The sequence below is a fragment of the Macaca thibetana genome, chromosome 1 (assembly GCF_024542745.1).
Source record: "Macaca thibetana thibetana isolate TM-01 chromosome 1, ASM2454274v1, whole genome shotgun sequence".
Taxonomy (NCBI): domain Eukaryota; kingdom Metazoa; phylum Chordata; class Mammalia; order Primates; family Cercopithecidae; genus Macaca; species Macaca thibetana.
Window position 1 is genome coordinate 107,721,909 of NC_065578.1, and position 25,336 is coordinate 107,747,244.

Below are 25,336 nucleotides of genomic sequence, written 5' to 3' on the forward strand. Positions count from 1 at the left end.
AAGAAAGACCATGCAAGTTCCACTGCAAAGGGATCTGAATCAGAGAGAAGAGGAGAAACTCTGGGGGAGAAGAACCTGAGGATCCAGTGCCTGTGAGGCTCCCTCAGAGCTGGGAGCTGCTGACATCTGAATGTGGGGAGCAGGCTGAGGAGGAGCCAGAACTGAAGGTTTACAGCCTTCCAAAATGTACATGTTGAAGCCCTAACCTCAGTGGGACTTATATAGTGAAAAGGCCTTTAAGGAAGTGATTAAGAGAAGTGAGGTCATAAACATGGGGCCCTGATCTGATAGGATTAGTGTCCGTCTAAGAAGAAACTCAGGGAGCTTGTTCACCCCACTCCTCCTCCCACAAATCACACACAGCAAGTGAAGGCCGTGTGGGGGCACAGAGAGTCTGTGTGCATCTCCAAGGCGGGAAGAGAGCTCTCACTGGAATCCAATCTTGATCTTGAACGTTTAGAATCCAGACCTGTGAAAGAGTACATTTCTGCTTTTCGAACCACCCTGTTGATGGTATTTTGTGATGACGGCCTGAGCTCACTAATATAGAAGGTTTCTTAGACCCTGGCCTAGGCAGCTCCTCCCTGGGCCTTTGTGGGAGCTGCCCAAGTTTTCCTCAGTGCTCAGTTTCTGTAATCTGCATCCACACCTACTCTTACCCTGGTTAAAGCTGATCTTTGGCTTCAGAAAGAGAATTGGGCACAATGGTTTCATAGCTTAATTGTCCACAAGAAAGAATGACCTGGACCAAGGATCTTCTTTGATTTTCTTTGGGAAAAGTTTGACATCTGACCTTGGACAACTGCACTCAGATTCTGCAGGGTGACCCTGTGACTTCACATGCCCTGCACTTCTTTTTCCTGAGAGCTTTCACTGCTCTGAAGTCTCCAGAACCACAAGGCAAGGGTTTGGCTGCAGGTGAAGGACCTGAACCAGCCCTGGAAGACCCAGTGGAAAAAGAAGAATCCCCAGGATGAGGAATGGGAGGAAGGGTGAGAGGCTCTTCTTATAGGAAGAGAAGACGCTGGAGGATCAGAGAACCGTGTGTGTGTGTGTGTGTGTGTGTGTGTGTGTGTGTGTGTGTGTGTGTGTCTGTGTCTGTGTGTGTGTGTGTCTGTGTCTGTGTGTGTGTGTGTGTCTGTGTCTGTGTGTATGTGTAGAGGATGAGGTTAGTGGAGTTCCGGAGAGACAGGGTTGCCCTTCTGGGGCTAAGAATATGGATTCCTTGGTATTCAGTCTCTGGTCCTCTCCCTTTCCTGGTCCTCCTCATCCTGCCTCCCCACTCCTCCCCTCCTCCTTATTCTGTCCTCATTCTGTCCTTCAGACTTTTTGTCACCACTCTCCCTCCTCTTCCTGCTCCCCCTCCCCCATGCCCTGTCACCTCCTCTTCCTTTCATACACACAGGATACAGGTCAACACTGGAAAGGGTTGCCGCAGTCTGAGAAGCTGAAGGAATGCTTTATGCTAGCAGGAGAAGCACAATTGCATTTCTGTGTTGTCAGTACCTGTTTTTGAGGAGACAAAGCAAGATGGCTCCAGCTGTAGGGTGGAGCCTCCAAAGACAAACCCTGAGGCCAGGGCAGCACAGGAGTTAGGCCAAGCTTGGACATGGTGTGACCAATAGTAAGGAAGCACCAGTACATTGGTCCTTGGCTAACAACTGGACCCGTCTCCCAGGAACTTGAATATTCCAGGTGTCCTCCTCTTCTGCAAGGGACCTCCAAGGGGAAGGACCATGCTGCTTTCTTGTGTCCACTTGGGGGTTGGGGGGCAAGTGTACAAGGATCCCCATGGTCCTAGGAGCTGGGGGCAGCAGGGACGTCAGGCCAAGGCAGGTTCTAAGCAAACTACCCAGCTTCTCCATTTAGACCTACCTGAATGTTCAGAGTGGAAGGTTAATGCAGCCCCAGACTCACCTACTCTGTCATGGCCTTTTCCTCCTTTCCATGTGGTCTTTGCTTCCTATGAGGGTTCTGCCACTGAAGTCAGCCTATTGGGAAGTAAAAGCAACACTTAAAATGATCAAAGAGACCAGCATTAGTATTGGTGCAATTCTATGGTCCTCAGTGGATTACCTAGGATGCAGCCAGCACCTGGGTCACCTGGCTAGGGCCTGTCCAAAGAAAAGCTACCCATATGCCCATTGAGACCCAGGTGAGAGTTCCAGGGACCTAGTCGCTCACCAAGAGATTGACCCTTACCATCCTCCTGAGTGTCAGGAGCCTCAGTGCTGAGAGTTCTTGGTCTACACCAGGGCACTGCTCACTCTCGGGGTCCAGGGCTTTCAGTGGAGTCTCCATGTCTCTAACATTGAATCCTCCTAGTTTGATGCACCAAAGGGCCCCTCCCACAAAGTAGGCAGACATGGAGAGTTACCAGATGCAAAAGGTAAATTATATGTTATGTGATTCATTATAAAAAGAGAACTAAAACCAAAAACAACATGATTCTCTCAATAGATGCAGAAAAGACTTTTGATAAAATTCAACATCATTTCATGTGAAAACTCCCAAAAAACTAGGCCCTAAAGGAACATATCTCAAAATAATAAAAGCTCTCTGTGACCAACCCACAGTCAACATCATGTTGAATGGGCAAAAGCTGGAAGCATTCAGCCTAAAAACTGGTAAAAGAATAAAGCAATAATTTACATTTCAACAAGGCTTTTTAAAAATTGCTCTTCAAAGACATTGGTAAGAGAATGAAAGGACAAGCCACACTTAGGGAGAAAATACTTGGAAATCACATATCTGATAAAGGACCTCTGTGTACATACTAAGGGAACCCTCAAAGTTTATTAATAAAGAGCTAACAATCAAATTTTCAAATGCCATTCAAATTTTCAGAAGCCATCCAAACCCATTAACAGATGAATGAATAAAATAAATCGTGATATATCTATCACATGGAATATTACATTACTCAGCAGTATAGCAGAGTGATCTATTAATACACATGAAAACATGGCTACAAATCAAAATAATTATTCTGAGTGAAAAAGATATACAAAAATACCAAAATATATAAATATATAAACCAAAAATGTAAACATAGTGTATGATTCTATTTATAGAAAACCTGAGAAAATTTAAATTAATCTATTATGACAGAAAGTCAAGCAGTGTTTGTCTGAGGTTGGGGGAGAAACATGAGGGAGGAATTACTAGGACACAAGGACACTTTCGAAGTGGTAGCTATATCCACTACCTTTTTTTTTTTTTTTTTTTTTTTGAGACAGGGTCTGGTCCTGTCACCCAGACTGGAGTGCAGAGGCACAGTCTCGGCTAACTGCAACCTCTGTCTCCTGGGCTCAAACCATCCTCGTAACTCAGCCTCCCAAGTAGCTGAGACTACAGGCACTTGCTGCCACGCCTGGCTAATTTTTTGGTTTTTTAGAGATGGAGTTTCACCATGTTTCCTATGTTGGTCTTGAACTCCTGAGCTCAAGCAATCTGCCTGCCTTGACCTCTCAAAGTTCTAAGATCACAGGCACAAGCCACAGTGTCCAGCCTATATCCACTATCTGGATTACAGAGGTATACATATATTCAAACTTTTAAATTTATACAGTTTAATTATGTTCACTCTTGCATGTAAGTTATATCTCAATATAGTTGTTAAAACAATTTAAAATATTAGAAAACTGTCATAGCTTGATTTAATAAATCTTTTTTATATTTGCAGAAAACCCAGTGTAATTCTCTACATTATCAGGACAAAAGCAAAAGACTGTATGATTACCTTGACATACACAGAAAAAAAGCATTTGGTAAAACTGAAAACTTTATTTCATGATTATAAAAAATAAACACCACAAAACTCTCAGCTTGAGAAGAACAGAAGGCAACACTTCCAACCCCACTAAGGGCAGATGTGGGAAACCCACAGGTAACATTATATTGAATGGTATAAGATCAAATGCTTTTCTATTAAATCACACAAAAAGGTAGAATATCTACTTTTACTTTTTCAATCCAGCATTAGATTAGCTATCTTAACCAATGCAATGAAGTAAGAAAAAGGAAATGAAGCATTGAAAAGATTGAAAAGGAAGAATAGAATTTGTCTTTATTAACAGATAATGATTGTGTATGTACACTTTCCTAGAAATCTACAAAAATCTATAAAAATTAATAAGTGAGTTTCCAATTTTGCAGAATATAAGTTCAATATAAATAGTCTGCTGTATTTTTGTATATTATCAATGAGCATTTGGAAAGTGAAATTTATACAATTTCATTTAAACTAACATCTAAATACATGATGTGCTTAGTAATAAATTGAACAAAATTGATGTAAGGCCAGTATGCTGAAAACTACAAAACATTGCTTTAAGAAATTATAAAAGAACTAAATTAGTGGGGAGATAAATGTTGTCACATTTATCAGAAGAGTTGTTGTAGTTAAAAAGTGAATTCTTCCCAAATTGATCTCCAGATCCAATGCAATTCTGGTAAAAACTCCAACAGGCATTTTGGTAGAAATTTACAATCTGATGCTACCATTTATATGGAAATGTCAATGATCAAGAATAATAAAAAACCAACATTATAAAAGAACAGTGGTGAATGAACTCACTACCTATTTCCAGATTTACTGTACAGCTATGGAAATCAAAATCATGTGTATTGTTAAAAAAAAACAGAACATATATCAATGGAAGAGAAGAGAGAAGTCAGACATAGATCCTTACCTATATGCTTGACTAAGGATTCTTAGACATGAATATAGTTATATGTGTATATATAAGCACCTTTTTGATGATTATCTATCTTTATCTCCAAAATAGGGAACATTAAGAGAACTTAAAAAGAAGCCATAATATAGGAGATACTATATTTATCTCCAAAAAGGATTTTTTAAATAGTATATATATAATGCAGTCTGATATGATAAACAACACAATGAAACAAATTGGCAAAATACTTGAATAGCTACTTCAGAAGAGAAAGTACATGAATGGTCAATTAGAACAAGAAAAGATGCTCACCTCTTTAGTCTTCAGGGACATCAATCAATACAACGATGAGATACTATTACATATCCATGAGAACGCTAAAATTCAAAAGACTGAAAATGCCATATGTTGATGAGGATATAAAGCACTTGGAAGTCTTATACTTGTGTGAATGAAAAATGGTACAACTCCTTTAAAAATTTCGCTAACAGTTTCTTCTAAGTTTAAACAAACACAAATCAGATGGACAATCGTTCCATTCCTAGGAATTTACATACTATGTCTGCACAATGATTTGTATGTGGATGCTTATACTTTATTCATAATAGCCCAAACCTGGAATGACACAAATGTCCAGTAACAAGTGGATGTATAATCAAACATGGTGTAACCACACAAAGGAACACTACTCAGCAATTATGAGGTATTAACTGTTGATGAAAATACTCATATGGATGGATTTTAAAATTAATGTGATGCATGAAAGAAGGCAGACACAAAAGAACACAAGTATAATTTCATTTGCAGAAAATGGTTAAACAGGCAAACTGACCTAAAGTGACACTGGCTCCTTGGGGATGAGGTTTGAAAGAGTGATGAACTGTAAAGGGTTACAAGAAACTTTGAGCTTATGGAAATTCTCATACTTGATTATAGCAGTTGTTCCATTTGTGTATATATTGGTAAACATGCATTTAATTACGTTTTAAAGTGTTGCAGTCTATTGTACTTAATGTATACCTTTATAACATTGATGTGACCATCTTAATTTCTCCATACTAGCAATTAGAAAATGAAATTCAATAAAACATAATAAAGATTAATATCCAAAATCATTACATGCTTAAGAATACATATAATGAAGCACATACAAAGTGCCTGAAAGCTATTGGTGAGAGAAATTAAAGAAGACTATATATAGAAACATATATCATGTTCATGGATTGAATGACTCAATTTTGTGAGGATATCACATCAACATAATTCTGATTAAGAATTCTAGTAGGAGTTTTTAGAGAAATGTAGATGCCAATTTAAAAATGTATTTAAATGAAATAATCTAGGATAGGCAATTTGGTCTTGAAAAAGACAGAGGACTTACTCTGCTAGAATTCAAAACTCATTTTAGAGCCACAATAATTTAAAAGCTATGGTACAGGTGTAAGTATACATAAATATATCAAAGTAAAAGAGTACAGATTCAAACAATATGCCAGGTATGCACAGTTATTTAAATTTTTTTAAAACAAAGACATCAATGTCCTTAATTGGGGAAATGAGAGATTTTTCTATAGAAAGTTTCTGAGTGAAATAATATTTGTTGTTTTAAAAACTTAATGGTAACAACCACTTTCTACCATACATTGAAATTAACTTAAGATGTGAAAGTTAGATTAGAAACCTTGTAAAAGAAAAAATACAAAATATTTTCACGAACTTGACAAAGGAAAATATTTCTTAGACCAGGTACTGTAGCACTGACCACAATAAGAAACCAATTACATTGTACTTCACCTTTAAAAAGCTTCTTCTGATTATAGGTTAGTGTTTAACAAGGCAAAAGCTATCTGGAGACCAAGAATAATTATTTGCAACATATATTCATGTTATAAATAATTATATAATACATATATATATATGTCTATATTGGGTCCAATCCGCATGGTCCCCTCTGTCTGGTATGGACTGAGGAAGTCCCCTCTAGCCTTAAAACAGCACGGGCTGCCAAGCATTCTCAGAGAGGCTCTCAACTTCAACACTTCACACATTCATATGTGAAAAAATGGACTCATTCAAAATATATAAATAACTCCAACAGATCGCAAAGAAAATGACAAACAACCCAGTACATCAATGAGTGGCAAAATTTGAAAAGGTGCTTTACATAAGAAGATATCTAAATGACCAATAGGCATGTGAAAAACAAAACAGATGATATCACTACACACCTGGTAGAAAGGCTAAAACTTAAAAGAGAGAAAATAATAAGTGTGTGGGAATGTAGAGCAACTGGAAACAGCCTACATTTTTCATAGAAATGCAAAATAATACAAACTTTATGCAAAACTCTGTGTCCATTTTCAGCCTTTCACCAAGCAATTCCATCCCTAGCTATAGATACCCAGGAAAAATGAGTAAGTATCTTCACAGAAAGAAGTTTACAAGAATATTTTCAGTTACTTATATATAAAAGACAACAAGTAAACCTGTCTACCATCACAAAAGTGGATATCAAACTGTGTGATAATTATACAATAAATAGGATATTTCTAGGCCAAAACAAAATGAAATGAAAGAAAAACACAATCAAACAAATTAGTAGCATATATATCCAACTGATTAAGAGAGGTCAAAACAAGAGAAGATACTGAATGATTTCATTGTTATGAAGCACAAAATTAAGCAAAATTAATCTGTTGTGGCTGCTATAGTTACCATATTTGTCCCCTCCCAATCTCACGTTTAAATTTGATCCCCAATGTTGGAGGTGGGGCTTAATGGGAGGTGTTTGGGTCATGGGAGTGGATCCCCATGAATAGATTAACCCCCTCCCTGGGAGAAGGCAGTGAGTGAATTCTCACTCTATTAGTTCCCACAAGAGCTAGTTATTAAGAAGAGCCTTGCGCTTTTCCTCTCTCTTTTGCTTCCTCTCCCACTATCTGATCTTTGCACACACTGGTTCCCTTTCATCTTCTGCCCCGTGGGGGAAGCAGCTTCAGGCCCTCATAAAGAGCAGTTGTTGGTGCCATTCTTCTTGTGCAGCCTACACAACTATGAGCGAAATACACCTCTTTTCTTTATAAATGACCCAGCCTCTGGTATTCCTTTATAGCATTGCAAAGGGACAAAAGGACTAACATAGTGACAAAATTTAGAATATTTTCTTCATTTTGGGGATGAGTGTTGACTGGCATGGAGCACGTCAGAACCTTTTGGCATAGAATAAAATGTTCCCTCTCTTGATTTGGGTGTTATTATATAAGATATAATTATATTAAAAGTCATTAATCTGTACCCTTAGGTTTTTTTGTAGTTTCCTCCATGCAAATTATATCTTTGTGAATAGCTGGTAGCATGAAACAAAGTGACAGATAACAAACACTCAAAAAAGTAAAAATTGACAGAAGATAGGTAACAAATATTCAGCAGATAAATAACAGGGATCCCTTGAGAAAAAAAAATACAAAAACAATGGAATAGAACGAACACAAAAAAGTTTTATTTAACAAAAAAAGAGTTCGACATTTAAAAATTTGAAATAATATTAAAGTGACACACCGTTTCCTTGGAAAAACAATGCAGAACCACAAACTCTGAGACTTAGTCTAGCAAAAGTACTGTCATTCAGTTCCATCTAATGGTATAAGGTTAGCTTTGAAGGCCAAAAGAAACTGGTTTCTAATTCTTATTCTTCTCCTCACAAGATTTGCGACCGAGAGTTATTTTGTAATCTTTCTGAGTCTCTTTTCCCATCAGGAGCAGGACAATACCTAAGTAATAGATAGTATATAGAAGTAAATATGATCTCATGGCAGTGGACATCAATCGTAATTAAGTATTAAGAATATATTTACATTGAGCTCTCCTTTATCTACTTTAAAATTGCAGACAAACAACAATTGACAAAGAATAGATAAAATGTTCTAACATAAATATTCTCCCATTCTTTCTAGGAAGAAGTCACACATACAGTTAAAATAATTAAGAGAGGACCCACTTCACATCAAACAACCTTCCCCAAACCGTGAAACAGGCCTGCTTTCTAACACCAGAGATGAACTCAGTCTATTCCAGACAGAGGGGCTTGTAGGGGCTGGACACCCTGCAGTCCTGTCTGCCTGGAATAGACTAAGAAAGTCTGCTCCAGCCTTAGAACAGCATGGGCTGCCAAGCGTTCCCACAGAGGCTCTGGACTTCGGCTCTAGATGTCCGAAGAATACGTGCATGTGGGTTGGGTTAAAGCCAGTTGAATCATATGATCAGGGCTCTCATCAGCATCAAAGTCAGTGGAAGGATGCCAGTCCCCAGAGCTCTGTTCCAAGCCATGGGATGCTCCATGGAGGGGCAGTGGACATACGTATACCAATCAAGAGAAATATCGGTAACAGACAAGAGGCATAAATAAATAATGCACATCCTCCACTAAAACCCAGGAAAAGTCTCATTCCAAAAGCGATGTCTTGAAGAAAACACAGGTACAAATCTTTGTGATTCTGGATTAGACATTTCTTTAGTAGGCACAAGCAACCCCAAAATAGAAAGATAAATGTTCTTCATTGAAATAAAAAATCGTTCATGTTTCCAAGGACTCTGTCAAGGAAGTGAAAAGATAATCCATGTAATGAGAGAACTATTTGCAAATCATATGCCTAACAAGTGTCTAGTATCTACAGTATATAAAGAATTCATATAAGTGAGCAAAAAAGACAATTTAAAAATGGGAAAAAAGTTTGAATAGACATTTCTGTAAAGGATACATACAACAAGCACATGCAGAGATGTTCAATGCTTTTCCTCATTAGGAAAATGTAAACTTAAATCAAAATGAGATACCACTTCAGACCCACAAGGGTGACGTTAACAAAAACACAACAAATGTTTGGAAAGTTATGGGGAAAATGGAATTCTCATATATTACTAGTGGGAATGTAAAATGCTGTAGCCACTGAGATTGGAACAGTCTGTCAGTTCCTCAAAAACTTAAACATAAAGACATATATGATGCAGCAATTGCACTCCTAGGTATGTAACCAAGAAAATTAAAATCAGATGCTCACTCAAAAACATGTATAAAAATGTTCATAGCTGCATTATTCATAATAGTGAAAAAGTGGAAATGTTCCAAACTGCCATCAGTTGATGAACAGGTAAACAAAATGTGGTATAACTATAAAATGGAGTATCATTTGGCCACAAAAAGGATTGAAGTACTGATGCATGCTATAGCAAGGATGACCCTTGAGAACATTGTGCTAAGTAAGAGATGCAGATGCAAAAGGCGATGTTGCATTATTCCATATACAGGAAATGCCCAGAACAAGTGTATCTATATAGACAGAAGGTAGATTAGTGTTTGTCAGGGACGGCAAAAACGGGGGAATTGGAGAGTGGCTGCCAGTAAGTACAGGCTTTCTTTCCAGCATTACGAAAGTATTCTGAAATTAGGTAGTGGTGATGGCTGCAAAACCTTTGGAATATAGTAAAAGATGCTGAATGGTATGCATAAAAGTGGAGAATTTTGTGATATATGAATTATACTTTAGAAGTAATAATAACAAAAGTAATACAGAGACGTATCTTTCCACATCTCCATGCCCTATATTTTTATTTAAATATATTTATTTAAAAATAAAAATTTTAAAAAAAAAGCTTTTTAGGGCCAGGTTCAGTGGCTCACTCCTATAATCCCAGCACTTTTGGAGACCTAGATGGGAGGATTATTTGAGGCCAGAAGTTCGAGAGCAGCCTGAGCAACATAGCAAGACCTCATCTCTACAAAAAATAAAAACATTAGCCAGAATGGTGATGTGTGCCTAGAGTTCCAGCTACTTGGGAAGTTCGGACAGGAGGATGGCTTGAGCCCAAGAGTCTGAGGTAGCAGTGAGCAGTACAGACCATTGCACTTCAGCCTGAGTAACAGAATGAGACCCTGTCTCAAAAAGAGGCATGTCACATAGTAAGTGGCCAGATAAGTTGCTTACAGCATGTTGAGAGGAAATGTATTAGATGAAACAAATTAAATCCAACATGTTTTTTTGAGGCAGGGGGCAGAAATGAGGTACAGGGAAGAGAAACACCTACTTGGAAAGAACCCACACAACGGAATTGGAAAACATGGAATGGGGCTTGTGGGAGGGGGACTCTACCTGAGATCTGGCTTCAGTCCTTACGGCAAAGGGAACTTGGGCGAGTTGCAGACTCTGTGCCTTGGTTTCTTCATCAGCAAAATAGAATCATCCCATCAACTATAAGGTCCGTGGTATCAGAGGGTCCCCCAAACGGACTGCACATCTGAGTCATGTTAACAAATAAATTCCAGGCCCCACCTGAGCGCACTGAATCAGAATTCCTGCAAGGAGGACACTGGACTTGTATTTGCACCGACCTTCCCAAGTGTTTCTTACTTTGACCAACTTGGGGGTGGGAACCATTGAACTGCATCACATCATTCCAAAGCCAAAACACGAAGGCAGAACAAATATATATTCAATGCAGTCTCTTAAAGCGGAGAAAATTCTTGGGGGAACCTAGAATTGAAGGAGACCTGGTTTGCTGGGACCCATCTTAACTTTGTCCTAAGTATGGCAGAGACACGAGCCCTTCAGGACACACGCCTGAGGCAGTGACAGTCGAACTTTGGAACAGTGGAAGTCCTAGTTTCAAATTCAAGCTTGCTTTGAGTAGAAATTAAGTTTACGTCTTTTTGTACAGCAACAAGGCCAGTCTTCTGCAAGCCGCTCACCTTACAAGGAAATAAACAAAAATCATACTACCAAGAACTCAAACTTCAGCAGACATGGATAAGTAAGGAAGTCTTATAAACCTGTTCTAGCCACCGAAAAAGAAACCAGAAATTTAGCAATTCTTTCACATTCAGGACAGTTGTGTTCACTAGATCAGAGGCACTGAGACATGAAGACAAGACCCCCTAAAAAGGTAAAACATTCCTTCCTACCCTAGGACATCCCTGCCAACTTCAGTGAGGCGGGAACCCAGCTACCCACTCTACAGAAGGGGTTGCTTTTGTGTCTGGAAGGTGTCTGACATCCTGGGACCTGGACCCATCTCAGGGAGCTTTGGGAAGAGCCCGAATCCCTGATGGAATTGTACAGTGGATGGAAATGGTTCAGCAGGATGACGGTAAGTGCAGAAGCACGGCCAGGTCATACTGAGAGACATTGAGTGGCACTAATGGGGACAAAGATTAAGAACAAAAGTTTGTGCTTCGACTTCAGAAACTCAAACCAATAACTAATTTGCTCTTATAAGTAGTAAGAAGCATTTTTCTATTTACATGAGAATTTAATCTCAAAAGAGAGATCAGAAAAAATATTAAGTCCAGGACATAAAACCTAAACCATAGCTTATATTTCTTCATTCTAAATAGAGCTAACAGTAAAATCTTCTCCATAAAATGTATATTGTGGTTATGAAAAGGCAAAGTCTTAAAGAGAATCATTGGTATTCAATAGAAGAGTGAAATAAATACAGCCAAGGGAAGACCCAGGTGTCATACTTCTCTTGTATATTCCAAAGTTCCAGTGAAATTCCAGGTAATAAAGGTTATTTCCCGCACTGTTAAAGCAAGGTTACAGACACTTCTGAATTTTGGTCCCAGTGCTGAAGGAGGGCACACCTCTGTCCTAGAAAATGACACAGGGATGAATGCTCTTCCTGAGCATTCCTGACTCATTCTGGTCATTCTTCCAGCATCACAGAAACCAAAAAATAGGAATACGGCCAAATACATGATTTGCTATCCCTCTTCTTCAGGTTTCTTACCTGTTTCTTATGGATAATAACATTGCCTTAAGGATTATGATGAAAATATGATATCCAAGCATGTGTACAGTTTTGAACAAAATGCTTAGTATGAATTGGTCAATAAATAATTTTGTGACTATTTACTGAATTACATGGATTCTATAAATAATTACTGAATAATTATTGTGATTCCTTTTATTGGCAATGCTCAAAACTCATCCCTGTGTGACCTCAAGTAAACCACGTAACTTTGTGAATCTGCAGTTTCATCATTTTTAAAATGACGAAAATAGATTTTCATTCTGACACAGAATGTCAGGTCTCTGAGACATCAGAGAGTAGATAAATTTACAGCCTTTAATACATCTCAAAGCACTGTCATTACACAGTGTAGTTAGAGGACAGTGCGGGCTACTGAGAGGAGCGCTTTCCAATGGGATTGATCCAGTCCTCCTCCCTTCGCTTCCACATGAATGTTGGGTAGCCCGTGGTCACACTCATCACGCCCTCAACTCAGGCAAGTCCAACAGCCACACTTAGGAGACCTGGGCTACAGGACAAACTCCCAAGTCCTAGCCTCACAAAACCTGGTTGAGGATGGAAGCTGAGAAAGTGAGGAGGTGGTTTAGGGGAGCACGCTCCCCTACTCGACCCTCTCATCTCAAACTCACCTTCTACTGCACAGGAACACTGAGGATCACCAACCACACCTGATCGTGAGCTTGATCTTGCCAGGTGGAATGCAACCAGACATCAACACTGTTAGAGCAACTATAGATAAAGATAGATATAGATATAGATATAGAGATAGATATAGATATATCCAACAATATTCTCTGAGAAGCGTTCCAGGCCCTATTCTTTCCAATATATGGGAAAACTAAAAACAACAAAATAGCATCAGGTTTGCAAGACTTTCCAAGATACACGGTCACACATGTTTTCAGGGGATATGTACAAATGATTTTGATCACTTGATATCTTGAAAAGAGCTCTTGTGGGACCAGAATGATATTCGTAAGTGACAAGTATGAAACGAGTGTTCAGTGACATTAAAAAAACAAATCAACCTACACATAGAGGAAGAGCTATGGACATAGGGATGTGAAACTGGTCTTAAGTGTAATGAAAAGCCAAGATGCTGCCCCAGTAAGAGAAAATAAATGAACATAACAATGGGATGCAGCAAGAGGAATACTGATCCAGGAGAGAAAACATTTTTAAAAATGAATCATTCATTCACTTTTCAGTAGCTACAGAAAAAAATGCAGAAGACCCAGGGGATATCACAGCAGTCTAAAAGTCTGATATCTTTCACATGTGGAAAAGCCTTAGGATCTGATTCAACTTAGAGAAGGTAGAGTGATTTTGTGACTACCACCAAGAAAATACAAGCTTTTGGGAAACTACCTCTACCTTGATGATTTTATACACACAAGAGATGAGCAATGAGGAACATGCTTAGATGTATTGGGAAAGAGGTGGGCCTGTAGCATTGTCACAAGGGTGCACTAACACTGAGAGTGACTGCTGAAGAAATGGTCCCCATCAGTGACCCTCAGGTAAGATCAGGGCCCTAGTGTTTCAGCACATCCTGGGCAATTGGAATGCAGGGCTCCTAAGATTCCACGACACCCCCACGTTCTAATTCTGTTATTGCAACTGCAGACCGTTACCTGGCACGCTGGCTGCTACCTCCCTCACTCTTGTCAGAGTTGGAGCTATAGGCAGGGCCTTCAACTCTGAGCTCAGGCAGCCTGGACCCTGTTTTTGCGGTTAAGGACTCTAAAGTGTTGTGGGTGTTGATCAAGTTTCTCTCAACTGTAAGTTAACAATTCCAGTTATTGTCATCTCTCAGTCCTAATGAAACCTAATTGATTTCACTAGTTTTTGAGCCATCATGTGTTTGGGTTTCTTCTCCCCAGTCCCTGGCTCTACCTCTTCTGCCACAAACGTCAGCATGGTGGTATCTGCCGACCCTTTGTCCGGCGAGAGGGCAGAGATGAACATCCTAGAAATCAACAAGGAATTGCGCTCCCAGCTGGCAGAGAGCAATCAGCAGTTCCGAGACCTCAAAGAGAAATTCCTTATAACTCAAGCTACTGCCTACTCCCTGGCCAACCAGCTGAAGAAATACAGTAAGTTCTATAGATTCACCATCACGAAAGTGAGGACCGATCACCTGTCTTCTCTCTGAGAAACTGAACGGTCTCTTCATCAAAATTAATGTCATCCTTCCCATACTTCTAGGAAAATAGAAATGGGTTTTTTAACTTCATGGTGTTAAGGATGGAAAATACAGGCACAAAGTATTTAGCAACTTTTCCACATTTGCAGTCTGGTGTGAGGTGAGAGGAGAGTTAAAATCCAACATATTGACTGCTGACACAGGCACAGAACCACCTGTTCTTCTCAGCAAGAGGCTAAATCATGTTTATGAGAATCCTCTCTGTACCATGTAAGATGTTGCAGACAAATAACATCTAGTCTGTTGGTCTAAACATCTGAGACTAATGAACTTCCATTCACTTCAGACTTCTTTGAGGCCCAGTAGGCAAAGCTCTATTCTGGGCACCCTGGGGGAAACATAGTGACAGTACACAGCACCTGCACTAAGGAGTTTAAAGAGGAGATTGCTTCTAATAGTAACTGTGGCAGCCATTAAGTGACAGCATCAAGAGCAGGGAGTACCATGGTGAGAGGGAAGTCCTGCTTCCTGGGGCACAGGCTCTTATTCCTAAAGAGGAAGAAAGTTGGCACATAAGACATTGTGGAGGTAGCAGTGTCGTGTGCAGAGCAGGGACCCTGGGCTCCTGGGCTCCATCCAAGTTGCCTATCTTCTCGGTGCCTAAGTTTCCTCATCTGTTCATTGGGTACTATAATAATATGTACCTCAGAAAAGTGCTGCAATGACTTAACATTATCTATTTCTTCTAAATCTTGGGAAAGTGTCCCAAGATTCAGAGTCAGACCTCAGGGGCTGTGAATTCTGACTCTGCCTTGTTCCAGGTGGATCATCTTGTCCAGTTACTTGATATGCCCTTAAGTTTTTTTCTCCCCATCTCTAAGTTGGAGAGTATCAGTTGCTAGAATGTTGGGAGGTTGATAAATAAAGATGTGGAAATGCCCGCCTGGAGCCTGGTACTGGGGCTGCTTTCGTCCTTGGGATGGATGCTGCTGCCTGCCCTGTAGGCAGTGATCCCAGCAGCATGTCCAGCCTTCCACTGAGGCAGGTGTGTCTGTCTTTTCTCAGAGTGTGAAGAGTACAAAGACATCATAGACTCTGTGCTGAGGGATGAACTGCAGTTCGTGGAGAAGCTGGCAGAGAAGCTCAGACAAGCTGAGGAGCTCGGGTGAGTAGGCCCCATTGGGGGCAGGCAGATGGGCAGTGGTGTGAATCTCTGAAGTGCAGCAACTCAACTGGGAGAACTAAGAGCTAAGCTGGGCCAGGACAAGGGCAGGCATTTACATGGCAGGCACATGTCACACAAACATTTATAAAACAGAGAACAGTCATGTTAGTAAGTTATGGGTTGCAGTTGTTTCTTGAACCTTGTTTTCTCTTTTTAAAACAAGGCATTGTTGAGGTGAAATTTGCATAACCAAAGTTAATTAAAAGAAAGTGAACCACCCAGCAGCATTTAGCACACTCAAATGGTGTGTGATCACCACCCCATTTACTCTTAGAATCACCTCCTGACTGACTGCCGCATGTCATTTGTTCAATCAATCTTGCCTTCTTAACCCTGTCATTTTTTTCTTCCTACATCTTTCAAATCCACCCCATTTGCACCTGGTCACATTTCTATGCGTGGCTTTAGTTCAAGTCACTGCAAGATGCACTGTGTGAATTTCCATATAGAAATGTCCATGGCCAAAGTGAGGAACTGAAAGGATATCCATTTGGAACTGATCTAGGAAGACACCAGCTTTTGTTTACAGAAAAGAAAGATGAATGGAACATCATCAAGGATCTTACAGGAGCACTCTCTTATGTAGAGGAACCCTTTAAAAATATATACATATGTATAACTTAAATATATATATATTTTGTTAATATTGTATTTTTCTCCGTGACAAAGACATTTCCCCAAATATGTGCTGACCTTCTGCTTGGAAAGCTCCTTGAGGACATTCTCACAGAAACCTCTGTTGCAGTATTAGAACTGATCACTCATCCCTTTCCGTTATTAAATGTTCTCTACTATCTCACCTTAGGCAATATAAAGCCCTGGTTCACTCTCAGGCACGAGAGCTGACCCAGTTACGGGAGAAGTTACAGGAAGGGAGAGATGCCTCCCGTTCACTGAATCAGCATTTCAAGGCCCTCCTCACTCCTGATGACCTTGACAAGTTCCAGGGTCAGGACCTCCGAGAGCAGCTGGCTGAGGGGCGCCGGCTGGCAGAGCGACTTCTCCACAAGCTCAGTCCAGGTGAGGTGGCCACAGGCCCTGATAACACACAGCTCTAGGCTTATGAAAGTCCCCAGACCTCTATACCTCCACAATGACAATTTTATGGGTAGAGTATCTTTCCAGTAAATATCTGTGGCCATGACATGATCAGGACTTCCTGAGTAGGAATAGAGATGGGAAACCCATGGGGTTGGAGGTCACAGTATTGCAAATGTCTCCTCCTTTCTTGATGGAACGTGGTCTTTGGAGCAAGAGGCAGCATTCGTCCAGTTTTAAAGGACTGGAAGGAGGCTGTGACAGGAGGCAGCTTGTTAGAGTGAAAAGAGACCCGGACTAAGAGTGAAGGTTCCCAGGCTCTATCTTCAGTAATGTCTTTAGCAACTATGCCCAAATGATTAATTTATCCTTCCTGGGTTTCTGTCGCTAAATCTGTAAAGGCAAACAAATTGTCTCTGGCATTCAAATGTGGGAACACTTATGACTATATTGCACAATGAGATAAAGCCCCTTGCTGTGTGCTGTTGGAGAAGGCTCTTGAAGTGCTGGCATTTTGTAGTAGGAAGTGGTTGAGGCTGGAGCACTCCCCATGGAGACAGTGTCCCTGGATAACACAATCGAAGCCACGTAGGGGGCCCATGAAGTCCCTGATGTACGGAGTATTGTGGGACAAGGCTGTTTGTCCTGTTCTAAGAGAAAGATACAGGTTCTAAATGCGAGCTGTGACAGGACACAGAGCCTGTGCCTGGGAATCACATCTGTGGGAGGACTGGGGAGACAGCTGCTGAAGTTCAGAGAGAGGCTGGACAAGCCTGCAGTGATGTGAAGAGGAAAAAGTCTTTTCAATATTTGGCCACATCTTGATGGTGACCCCCAAGATCAGAAACGATTGCGTTATGGATCAGGAAACCATTCCAGGGCATTTTGTTAGAGATAAAATATGAGAGCTTTCAGTACAGTGCAGACCCATATAGATGTTCATGTGTCCATGCACATAGGGCTCACTGTGCTTGCATAGGTGAAGTGGGAAATATCTGAATGGACACTTCTGTATTTGCAGAAACTGATGAAGATGAGGATGAAGATGAGAAAGATGCGGAGGTTGAGAAAGTACAGGAATCACCTGCTCCCAGGTAACACTGAATAATCAGGAGCAGGTAATGGGTGGTAAAATATGAAAAGGGTCTCAGAAAGAACACAAGTCGGGTGAAGGTAGTTACAGATTCCAGATGCAGGATAAGAAAGCTGCAGAGTCCACTGATTCCATGCATTCACCCAACAGGAACTAGCCCTGTTAACATGCTTGTCCACTGTCTTCATGGTACCCGTAAGCATGACCCTAGATGAACACACAGCCCAAGGGACTTCCTGCACACATAGATGAGACCTGTTCTCCCCTGCAGTGAAAGCCATGAGGAGGTGCAAAGCTGCTTTCTACATGGCAGACTTTATGTTCTTTTACGGAAAGATAAATAACAGAGAGGCAACAAGCAGAGGAATTAGGAAGTACCTAGCAAAGTTGAACACAAAGAAAAGCACCTAGACAAAAAGTTTACATTTCATGGCACAATATATAAATTTAAAAAAAAATTAGAAGCCACACCATCTCTGGAGTCTACAATGGCTCAAACACCTGCAATCCCGTGGTCACCATATGTTAACTACAACCCAGCTTAGACACACCATGTGGCAGCTGTTTTTAGTCTCTGTGTGTGCTCTCAAGACTGTACCATACAGAGAGAGCCGAGTCTCCTTCCTCAGCTCCTATCTACCCAGTGCAATGTCTCTAGTTGCTGTTTCCTCTCTGATTTTCTCTGCTCTGTTGCAGAGAGGAGAGGATTGTCTGTTCCTTCTTAAAGGGAAACTCCCCTTTGCTTTCTGAGACCACTCTCTTATGCCTCCTGTCAAAACCAGTAGGACTTCCTGGGGTCCTATGTCTTTTGGTTTAATTTTCTGTCATTTCTATCCCACCAGGCTCATCAGGGAGGTGCAGAAGGCTGAAGGAAAGGAAGTCTCTCAGGACTCACTGGAGGAATGTGCTGTCACTTATTCAAATAGTCACGACCCATCTGACTCCAACCAGCCTCACAGGAGCACCAAAATCACATCTGAGGAAGACAAAGTCGACTCTGCTCTGGTTGTAGAGAATGAACCCTCTCATGATGAAGAGAAGGAAGCTCTAAACATTCTCCCAGGTAGCCTCTCTATTCTTTGTCCCTCCTGCCTCTGTCTAGGCTGAGGAAGATCAATTCTGAGGACAGGCTGCATACATACATATTGGTTTGATTTACATACTAAGACAGAGCTGGGTGCAGTGGCTCATGGCTGTAATCCCAGCACTTTGCAAGGCCTAGGTGGGTGGGTCACTTAAATTCAGGAGTTCAAGACCAGCTTGGGAAATGTGGTGAAACCCACCTTTACACAGAATATGAAAAATTAGCCAGGCATGGTGGTGCGTGCCTGTCATTGCAACTACCCGGGTGGCTGACAGGGGAGTCACCTGAACCGAGGAGGTAGAGGCTGCAATGAGCCATAATTGCACCACTGCACTCCAGCCTGAGTGACAGACAGAGACTCTGTATCAATTAAAAAAAAAAAAAAAAAAGAGAGAAAGAAAGGAAGAAAGAAAGGCAGAGAGAGAGAAAGAAAGAAAGAAAAAGAGAGAAAGGAAGGAAGAAGGAAGGAAGGAAGGAAGGAAGGAAGGAAGGAAGGAAGGAAGGAAGGAAGGAAGAAAGGAAGAAAGAAAGGAAAGAAGGAAGAAAGAAAGAAAGAAAGGAAAGAAAGAAAAGAAAGAGAAAGAAAGAAAGAAATGAAGAAATAAATGGATAAAAGTAAAGAAAGAAACTATGAGGGAATATTGCACACAGCCATCCAAGGGTCAGAGAACTTTCCTCTACTCCTTGTCCCATGGCATGACTTTGTCTTCCTGGCCCCAATGTCAGCATGTTGGACCACAGGCAGGTGTGACAAAGTCATAGCCATCTGTGTACAGGAGGTTGCTGTCAGGCCTCCTGGTTCAGTTCCTATGTCTCTTGTCACATGCAATAATTATTTGTGTCCTTGAACAATGTACCTGGAGTTTCTATGCCTGTCACAGGCCACTGGCAGTCTTGCCTGTGTATTTGGAGATGTTGTTTCTCTGGATTCACTGTTCTCAGCCCCAGACTTGGTCTCCTTTAAATCAGCTTGTCTCAGCTAAGCAGTCACCTTGAAAGCAGGATATAAACACTGCTACCTTTATCTTGCTTAGAAGTTTCCCTAAATAAGGCTGGGCCCTAAGTTCATCACCCCATGAGTGGCCAGTGTTTCTGTGTAGCACCACACTCTTTTTTCTGCAAGGGTTGTCGGAATTTATCCATCAGTTCAGTCTCCTATATAAATTTCTTGAACCGTTCATTGACCATGATATATGATAAGATAAATCAGTATTGCAACAACACTTCTGGAGAGTAGTTAGGGCCTTTTTGAATTCTTGTGAGAAAAGTTTGTTTAACTGTCGGCACAGACTTATGTCAAAGGAGAGGTGATTATGATCTACCACATGAGGGAGATTTTGCTCCATGGGTATGGAAAGAAGGCTTATCGACTTCTGACAAGACTTAATGTAGGGCGCCTTAGAACCTTCCTGTCAAAATGTCACATTCTTACACTGAGGATATTTATGTTCTTGTGCCTTGACGGGGCACTGATTTCTTCTTGTGAAGTGTGATTTCCTTACTGTGACCTGCTCTTCTGAATTTGTTTACAGAAAATCAAAATGATCATGAGGAAGAACAGGGGAAAGCGCCAGTGCCCCCCAGGTAACTGTGGATTTGTGGGCTGTTGGTTCAGTAGTGACACCTGGACACCACGGATCCAGGGAAAATAGGAAGTGATGAACAGAATTGTCTCCTCCATTCATCCAACTGCAAATTACCCCTTTCACAATCTTGTCTTCTTTATTGTGGTACTTGAATAGGTTTCAATTTCTTAATCCCTCTCAAGCATGGGAACCGACAATCAGTTGAGCCAGGTGAACTGACTAAACTCAGGGATTTCCTGATCTCACCTGTGGTCTCCCATGTGGTTAATCCAGAGTAAGATGCATATCTGCTTTCTGAATGTTTTGTGTCAGCATGTTGGCAACTACTTAGTTTGCAAGACAGAAAATTTTAAAAAAAAATTTCATATGATATCAAAATATTGAAAAAGGGGGACCTTAAAAACAGCAGCTGTGAGTCTGGAATGCCTCAAGAGCTCTGTTCACGTGGATGCTGCATGTAAATATCAACGCCATTTGTGTGAAGGAAGTGAAGCCCCGTGTTAGATCTCTCTGCTGCAAGTCATGCGGCTAGTTTACAGGGAGAGTCTGGGTCTCCTGCAGCAGCTCATTTGTCCCCCCTTTGCTTTCTGTGACCACTCCCTTTGTGTCCCATCAAATCACATGACATGCTGTGGTGCTGAGTCTGTCTTGATCTAATCGGCTGTCTTTCCTATCCTACCTGGCTCATCAGGAAGCTGCAGGATTCTGAAGAGAAGGGAGTCCTGAAGGACTTACCAGAGGAATGTGTTTTTTCTCATTCTAGACACTGTGACATGTCCAACTCTTACCTGCATCATGAAGTCACTTTCTTGGCACTGGATGAAGAGAAAGTTTGCTCTGTTCAGGATGTTGCCAGGGATTACTCCAAATCCAAATGGGATGAAACCCCACTTGGCTTCCTAGGTAGGCTCCCTATTCTTTGCACCCCACAATCTGTCCATAATGACAGATTTCATACCTTCAGGAAGACACAATGCTTACACACCAGTTAGAACCAGGCTCTAGGATTGAGTTTGAAGGAAGGCATCCTAGGAGTCAGAGTTGTGCTCCATCCTCATCCAAAACCACACATTGTCCTTCATCTTTGCCCCATTGTCAAATCACTGTACCCAAAGTTGACCTGACAAATTCATACCCACCTCTGCAGCCTGGGTGCAGGATGTATCCACCAGTCCTCCTGATTTAGATTTAATCTGTCATCTCACATGAAATCTTCTAATTTTCCCTCCCAAACAACCTGAGTTTCTCTGCCTGTCCAAGGCCACTGGCAGCCTTATCTATATCCTTGGAGCTGTCATTACCCTCGTTCACTTCTCTCAGGCTAGACTCCCTCCCCTTTTAGCAGGCTTGTCTTAGCTAAGAGGTCTCTGAGTACCAGAACATGACACCACTATTAGATTTTGTATGTTTCTGAAAGGAGGCTGGGCCCTGGAACTCCCTGCCACATGAAAGGCCAATGTATCCACGTAGCGTTAGAGAATCATTTGATTTAATCTGTCCCTCTAAATGTACATTCTACAAAAACACCGAAAACAGCTTATCTGAAGGAAACATGCTGAATACTGCAGTAACCTGCTAGGAAGCATTTAAGTAGATCTCCAGGATCTGTTAGTAAATAGGATATGGTTAACATTTTGCTGTGACTCAGGACAGAAGGGACTGTGATGATGACCTGTCATATCAGGGAGATTTGCTCCATGGCTCAGGAAAGCAAACCTAGTGACTTCTCACAAGGCTCACCCTGAGGCCTCCTGGAAAATTTCTCTCACAATAGCCTGTTATCACACCGAGTATATTTATGCCCCTAGGTAGATTTGGACACAAGGTTGTGCATGTATGAATGGAATCAAGTTCATGTGACTGGTCTTCTCTTAATATACTTGCAGAAAAGCAAAATAATCTTGAAGAGGTGAAAGGAAAAGAAACAGTTGATCCCAGGTAATTAAAAAAAATCGGGGCTCTCAATTCAGGGTGACACCTGTGGAACTCATATCCCCAGAAAACCAGAAAGTCCTGAATATACCTAATTCATCCCTTCAGCCAACCAGAAATGATCCTTTCTAACCATGTTTTACATTTTCATTGTGATACTTGCATTGTTGGCCATTTTGTATTAACTTCTCAGGTTCAGTACATAAAACCAGTTATCTTGTGAACAACTAATCAGTCCCAGAGATTTCTGTAAAGCAGCTATCTCTTCTCATGTTTTCAACCAGCCTGAGATTCATATCTGCTTTCTGCTGTTTTGCATTAACACAATGCTAAGCATTTCAAGGTAAGGAAATTAGGTAGAAAAAGATTATTATTATACCACATATAGTAATGAGAGAAGAAGGACTTGATAGCATGAGATTTCGGGGATATTATTATGCCTCAAAAGCTATGTTTAATTGGTCACTACACATGAAATTTAACACCATTTAAAAGAATGGAATGAAGCCACCGTTATGGAACAGGATATTCAGTAAGTCACGACTGCACCATACAGAGAGACTCAGTCTCCTTCCTCAGAAAATCGTGATCTGGCCACTTCGCTGAGCTCCTGATGCTTCTCTCTCTCTCTCATCTCTCTTTCCCTCTGTCTGTATTGCAACCCACCCCATGGCAACCACACTGTGACCCACCACAAAGAGGAGAATATTGAACTCTTTAATGGGCTGCCCCATTTGTTTCTGCCATCACTGCCTCCTGCCTCACGTGAAGCCAGCTGGGCGCTGAAACTCCTTGGATTAATCCTTACTCCTTCCTACCTTACAGGCTCAGCAGGGGACCGCTGAGGGGGGACAAGCATGAAGTCCCCCAGGAGTCACTGGATGGATGTTGCTTTACTCCTTCCATCCTTCCTGACCTACCTCACTCCTACCGCCCTTATGGGAGCACTTCGTACTGTTTTGAAGAAATGCAAGTCAGCTTGGCTCTCGTAGACAGTGAGTACTCCATTGTGACCACAATAAATCTCCAATTGGTGTCCCAGGTAGACTCCGTAATCCTTGCACCCCTGGCTGGACTGAGACGTGTCATTGGGGTGGGCATGACTCACAGACACAGGATGATTTGCATCAGAATCAAAAATCAAGTTGGAAGCACAGACATGGGGTGGGTCAGTGAGCTTTGCTCTCTTCCTCATCTCAGACCAGGCCTGTGTCACCCTGGCCCACTGTCATGACATTGACAAATTCACACCAACCTACGCAGCACATGCCCAACAGGTATCAGTGAGGTCTCTTAATCTGAATAAGATTCGTCTTGCCAGCTATTGTGTTCCTTACAAGTTTCTTTCCCCAGCCATGTCCTTTGAGATTCTATGCCTGCCCAAGGCCAGTGGCATCTTTGTCTACTTTTCGTTAAAGATATTACCTAGGTTTTAAAGAACCTAGCCTCATTCTCTGTGTCCTTGATGTTGGCCTGTTTTAGGTGAGCAGTACATTTGCTTTTGTTATGTGTCTAGAAACAAGACTGGGCCTTGTCACTCCTAGATATCACGAAATGCCAATGTCTCTTTGTAGTACCAAAGATTCATTTTGATTCAAAGGTCTGTATATTCTCTCCTTCATTCAAATTTCAGTGTCTAAACTCCTTGCCACCATGAACAATGTGGGTATTTGATGACTGAAGGCTGAATATTGCAGTTTTCCTTCTAGAAAGCTGATGAGGTGTTTGCCTTGAATTGGTGTGAAAAAATTGCCTAACTATTTGCACAAAATCAGGACGGTTGATGTTGGGATAATGATCTACCAGAACAGGGAGATTTCATTCCTAGGCTCAGGGAAGAAAACCAAGGCATCTCTCTCATGACAGGGCCTCAGGCCTCCTGGAATGTTTCTCTCACACTGTCCTGTTCTCCCACTGAGGAAACTGATGTTCCTATGTTAGGATTGCACAGTGGGCTGTTTGTGTGTGTAGGAGAACCTGCTTAATGTGTCTGTCTCTGTCTGAATTTATTTGCAGAAATTGAAAAGGATCAAGAGGAGCTAGAAGATCAAGACCCGCCGTGCCCCAGGTAACTCTGAGGAATCAGGGACAGTTAATTCACTGTAGATATCTGGAGTCTCGGATGCAGGGAAAATCAGAGCATGCAGAATATACCTGTTCCATCTGTTCAGCCAGCCATGAAATAGCCGTATTCATAAGGTTGACTCTTTTCATTGTACACCTATATTTGTATTTCCTTATTATTAATTTTTTTCAATTCTACTAATGTGCATTCAGTTGACTCTGTTGAACTGATCAGTCACAGACATTTTCTGCAGTCCCCTATTCTGTCCTTTTTGATTAAAGTGGAGTTGCACACTTGATGTCTGCCTCTTTGGCATTACCATGTTTACAAGTATTAGACAGTACCATGTTTACGAGTATTTGACAGCAGGAAAGTTAATGAAAATAATGCATGTCATGCTACAATGTTGAGAACAAGAGATGTTGAGGATACAGGAACTCTGTGAAGACTCAAGAGTCTGTATTCATTTGGCCAATGATGCTAATTTCAATAAAATGTATGCAACAGTTTCCCACAGGGATCACTCCATTTCCTTCCTCCCCAGCTCATTTCCTCCCCAGTGCACTCAAAGCCTCCCACGCTCTGTCTCCTTCTCGAGACAGGGAAGGATGATTGTATCTCCCTGAGGAGACTGTACTTTGCTTCCTCTGGGCCTTCCTGAGGGCCTCCCTATAGAACGAGC

General features: G+C 41.3%; 1 protein-coding gene and 1 long non-coding RNA gene across 3 annotated transcripts in view; one reads left to right on the plus strand and one right to left on the minus strand.

Annotated features, from left to right (window-relative positions):
• LOC126929540 (neuroblastoma breakpoint family member 4-like) overlaps window positions 1-25,336 on the plus strand; it is a 64,836-nt gene that overhangs the window by 34,211 nt on the left and 5,289 nt on the right. Inside the window, exons 1-11 of one of the 2 annotated variants that reach the window (XM_050745989.1) lie at window positions 14,107-14,266; window positions 14,369-14,581; window positions 15,697-15,796; window positions 16,662-16,876; window positions 17,916-17,988; window positions 18,830-19,050; window positions 20,604-20,655; window positions 21,421-21,560; window positions 22,544-22,595; window positions 23,415-23,584; window positions 24,606-24,657. In XM_050745989.1, coding sequence (XP_050601946.1) covers window positions 14,404-14,581; window positions 15,697-15,796; window positions 16,662-16,876; window positions 17,916-17,988; window positions 18,830-19,050; window positions 20,604-20,655; window positions 21,421-21,560; window positions 22,544-22,595; window positions 23,415-23,584; window positions 24,606-24,657 — 1,253 coding nt within the window. In that variant the 5' untranslated portion in view covers window positions 14,107-14,266; window positions 14,369-14,403. Of the gene's footprint in view, window positions 1-14,106; window positions 14,267-14,368; window positions 14,582-15,696; window positions 15,797-16,661; window positions 16,877-17,915; window positions 17,989-18,829; window positions 19,051-20,603; window positions 20,656-21,420; window positions 21,561-22,543; window positions 22,596-23,414; window positions 23,585-24,605; window positions 24,658-25,336 lie in introns of those variants that run through there. The other variant, XM_050745997.1, reaches the window with a different exon arrangement.
• Window positions 1-25,336, minus strand: part of LOC126930294 (uncharacterized) — a 57,211-nt gene that overhangs the window by 7,087 nt on the left and 24,788 nt on the right. Inside the window, exon 2 of the long non-coding RNA XR_007717557.1 lies at window positions 1,876-1,991. This is a non-coding gene — a long non-coding RNA (uncharacterized LOC126930294). The remainder of the gene's footprint in view (window positions 1-1,875; window positions 1,992-25,336) is intronic.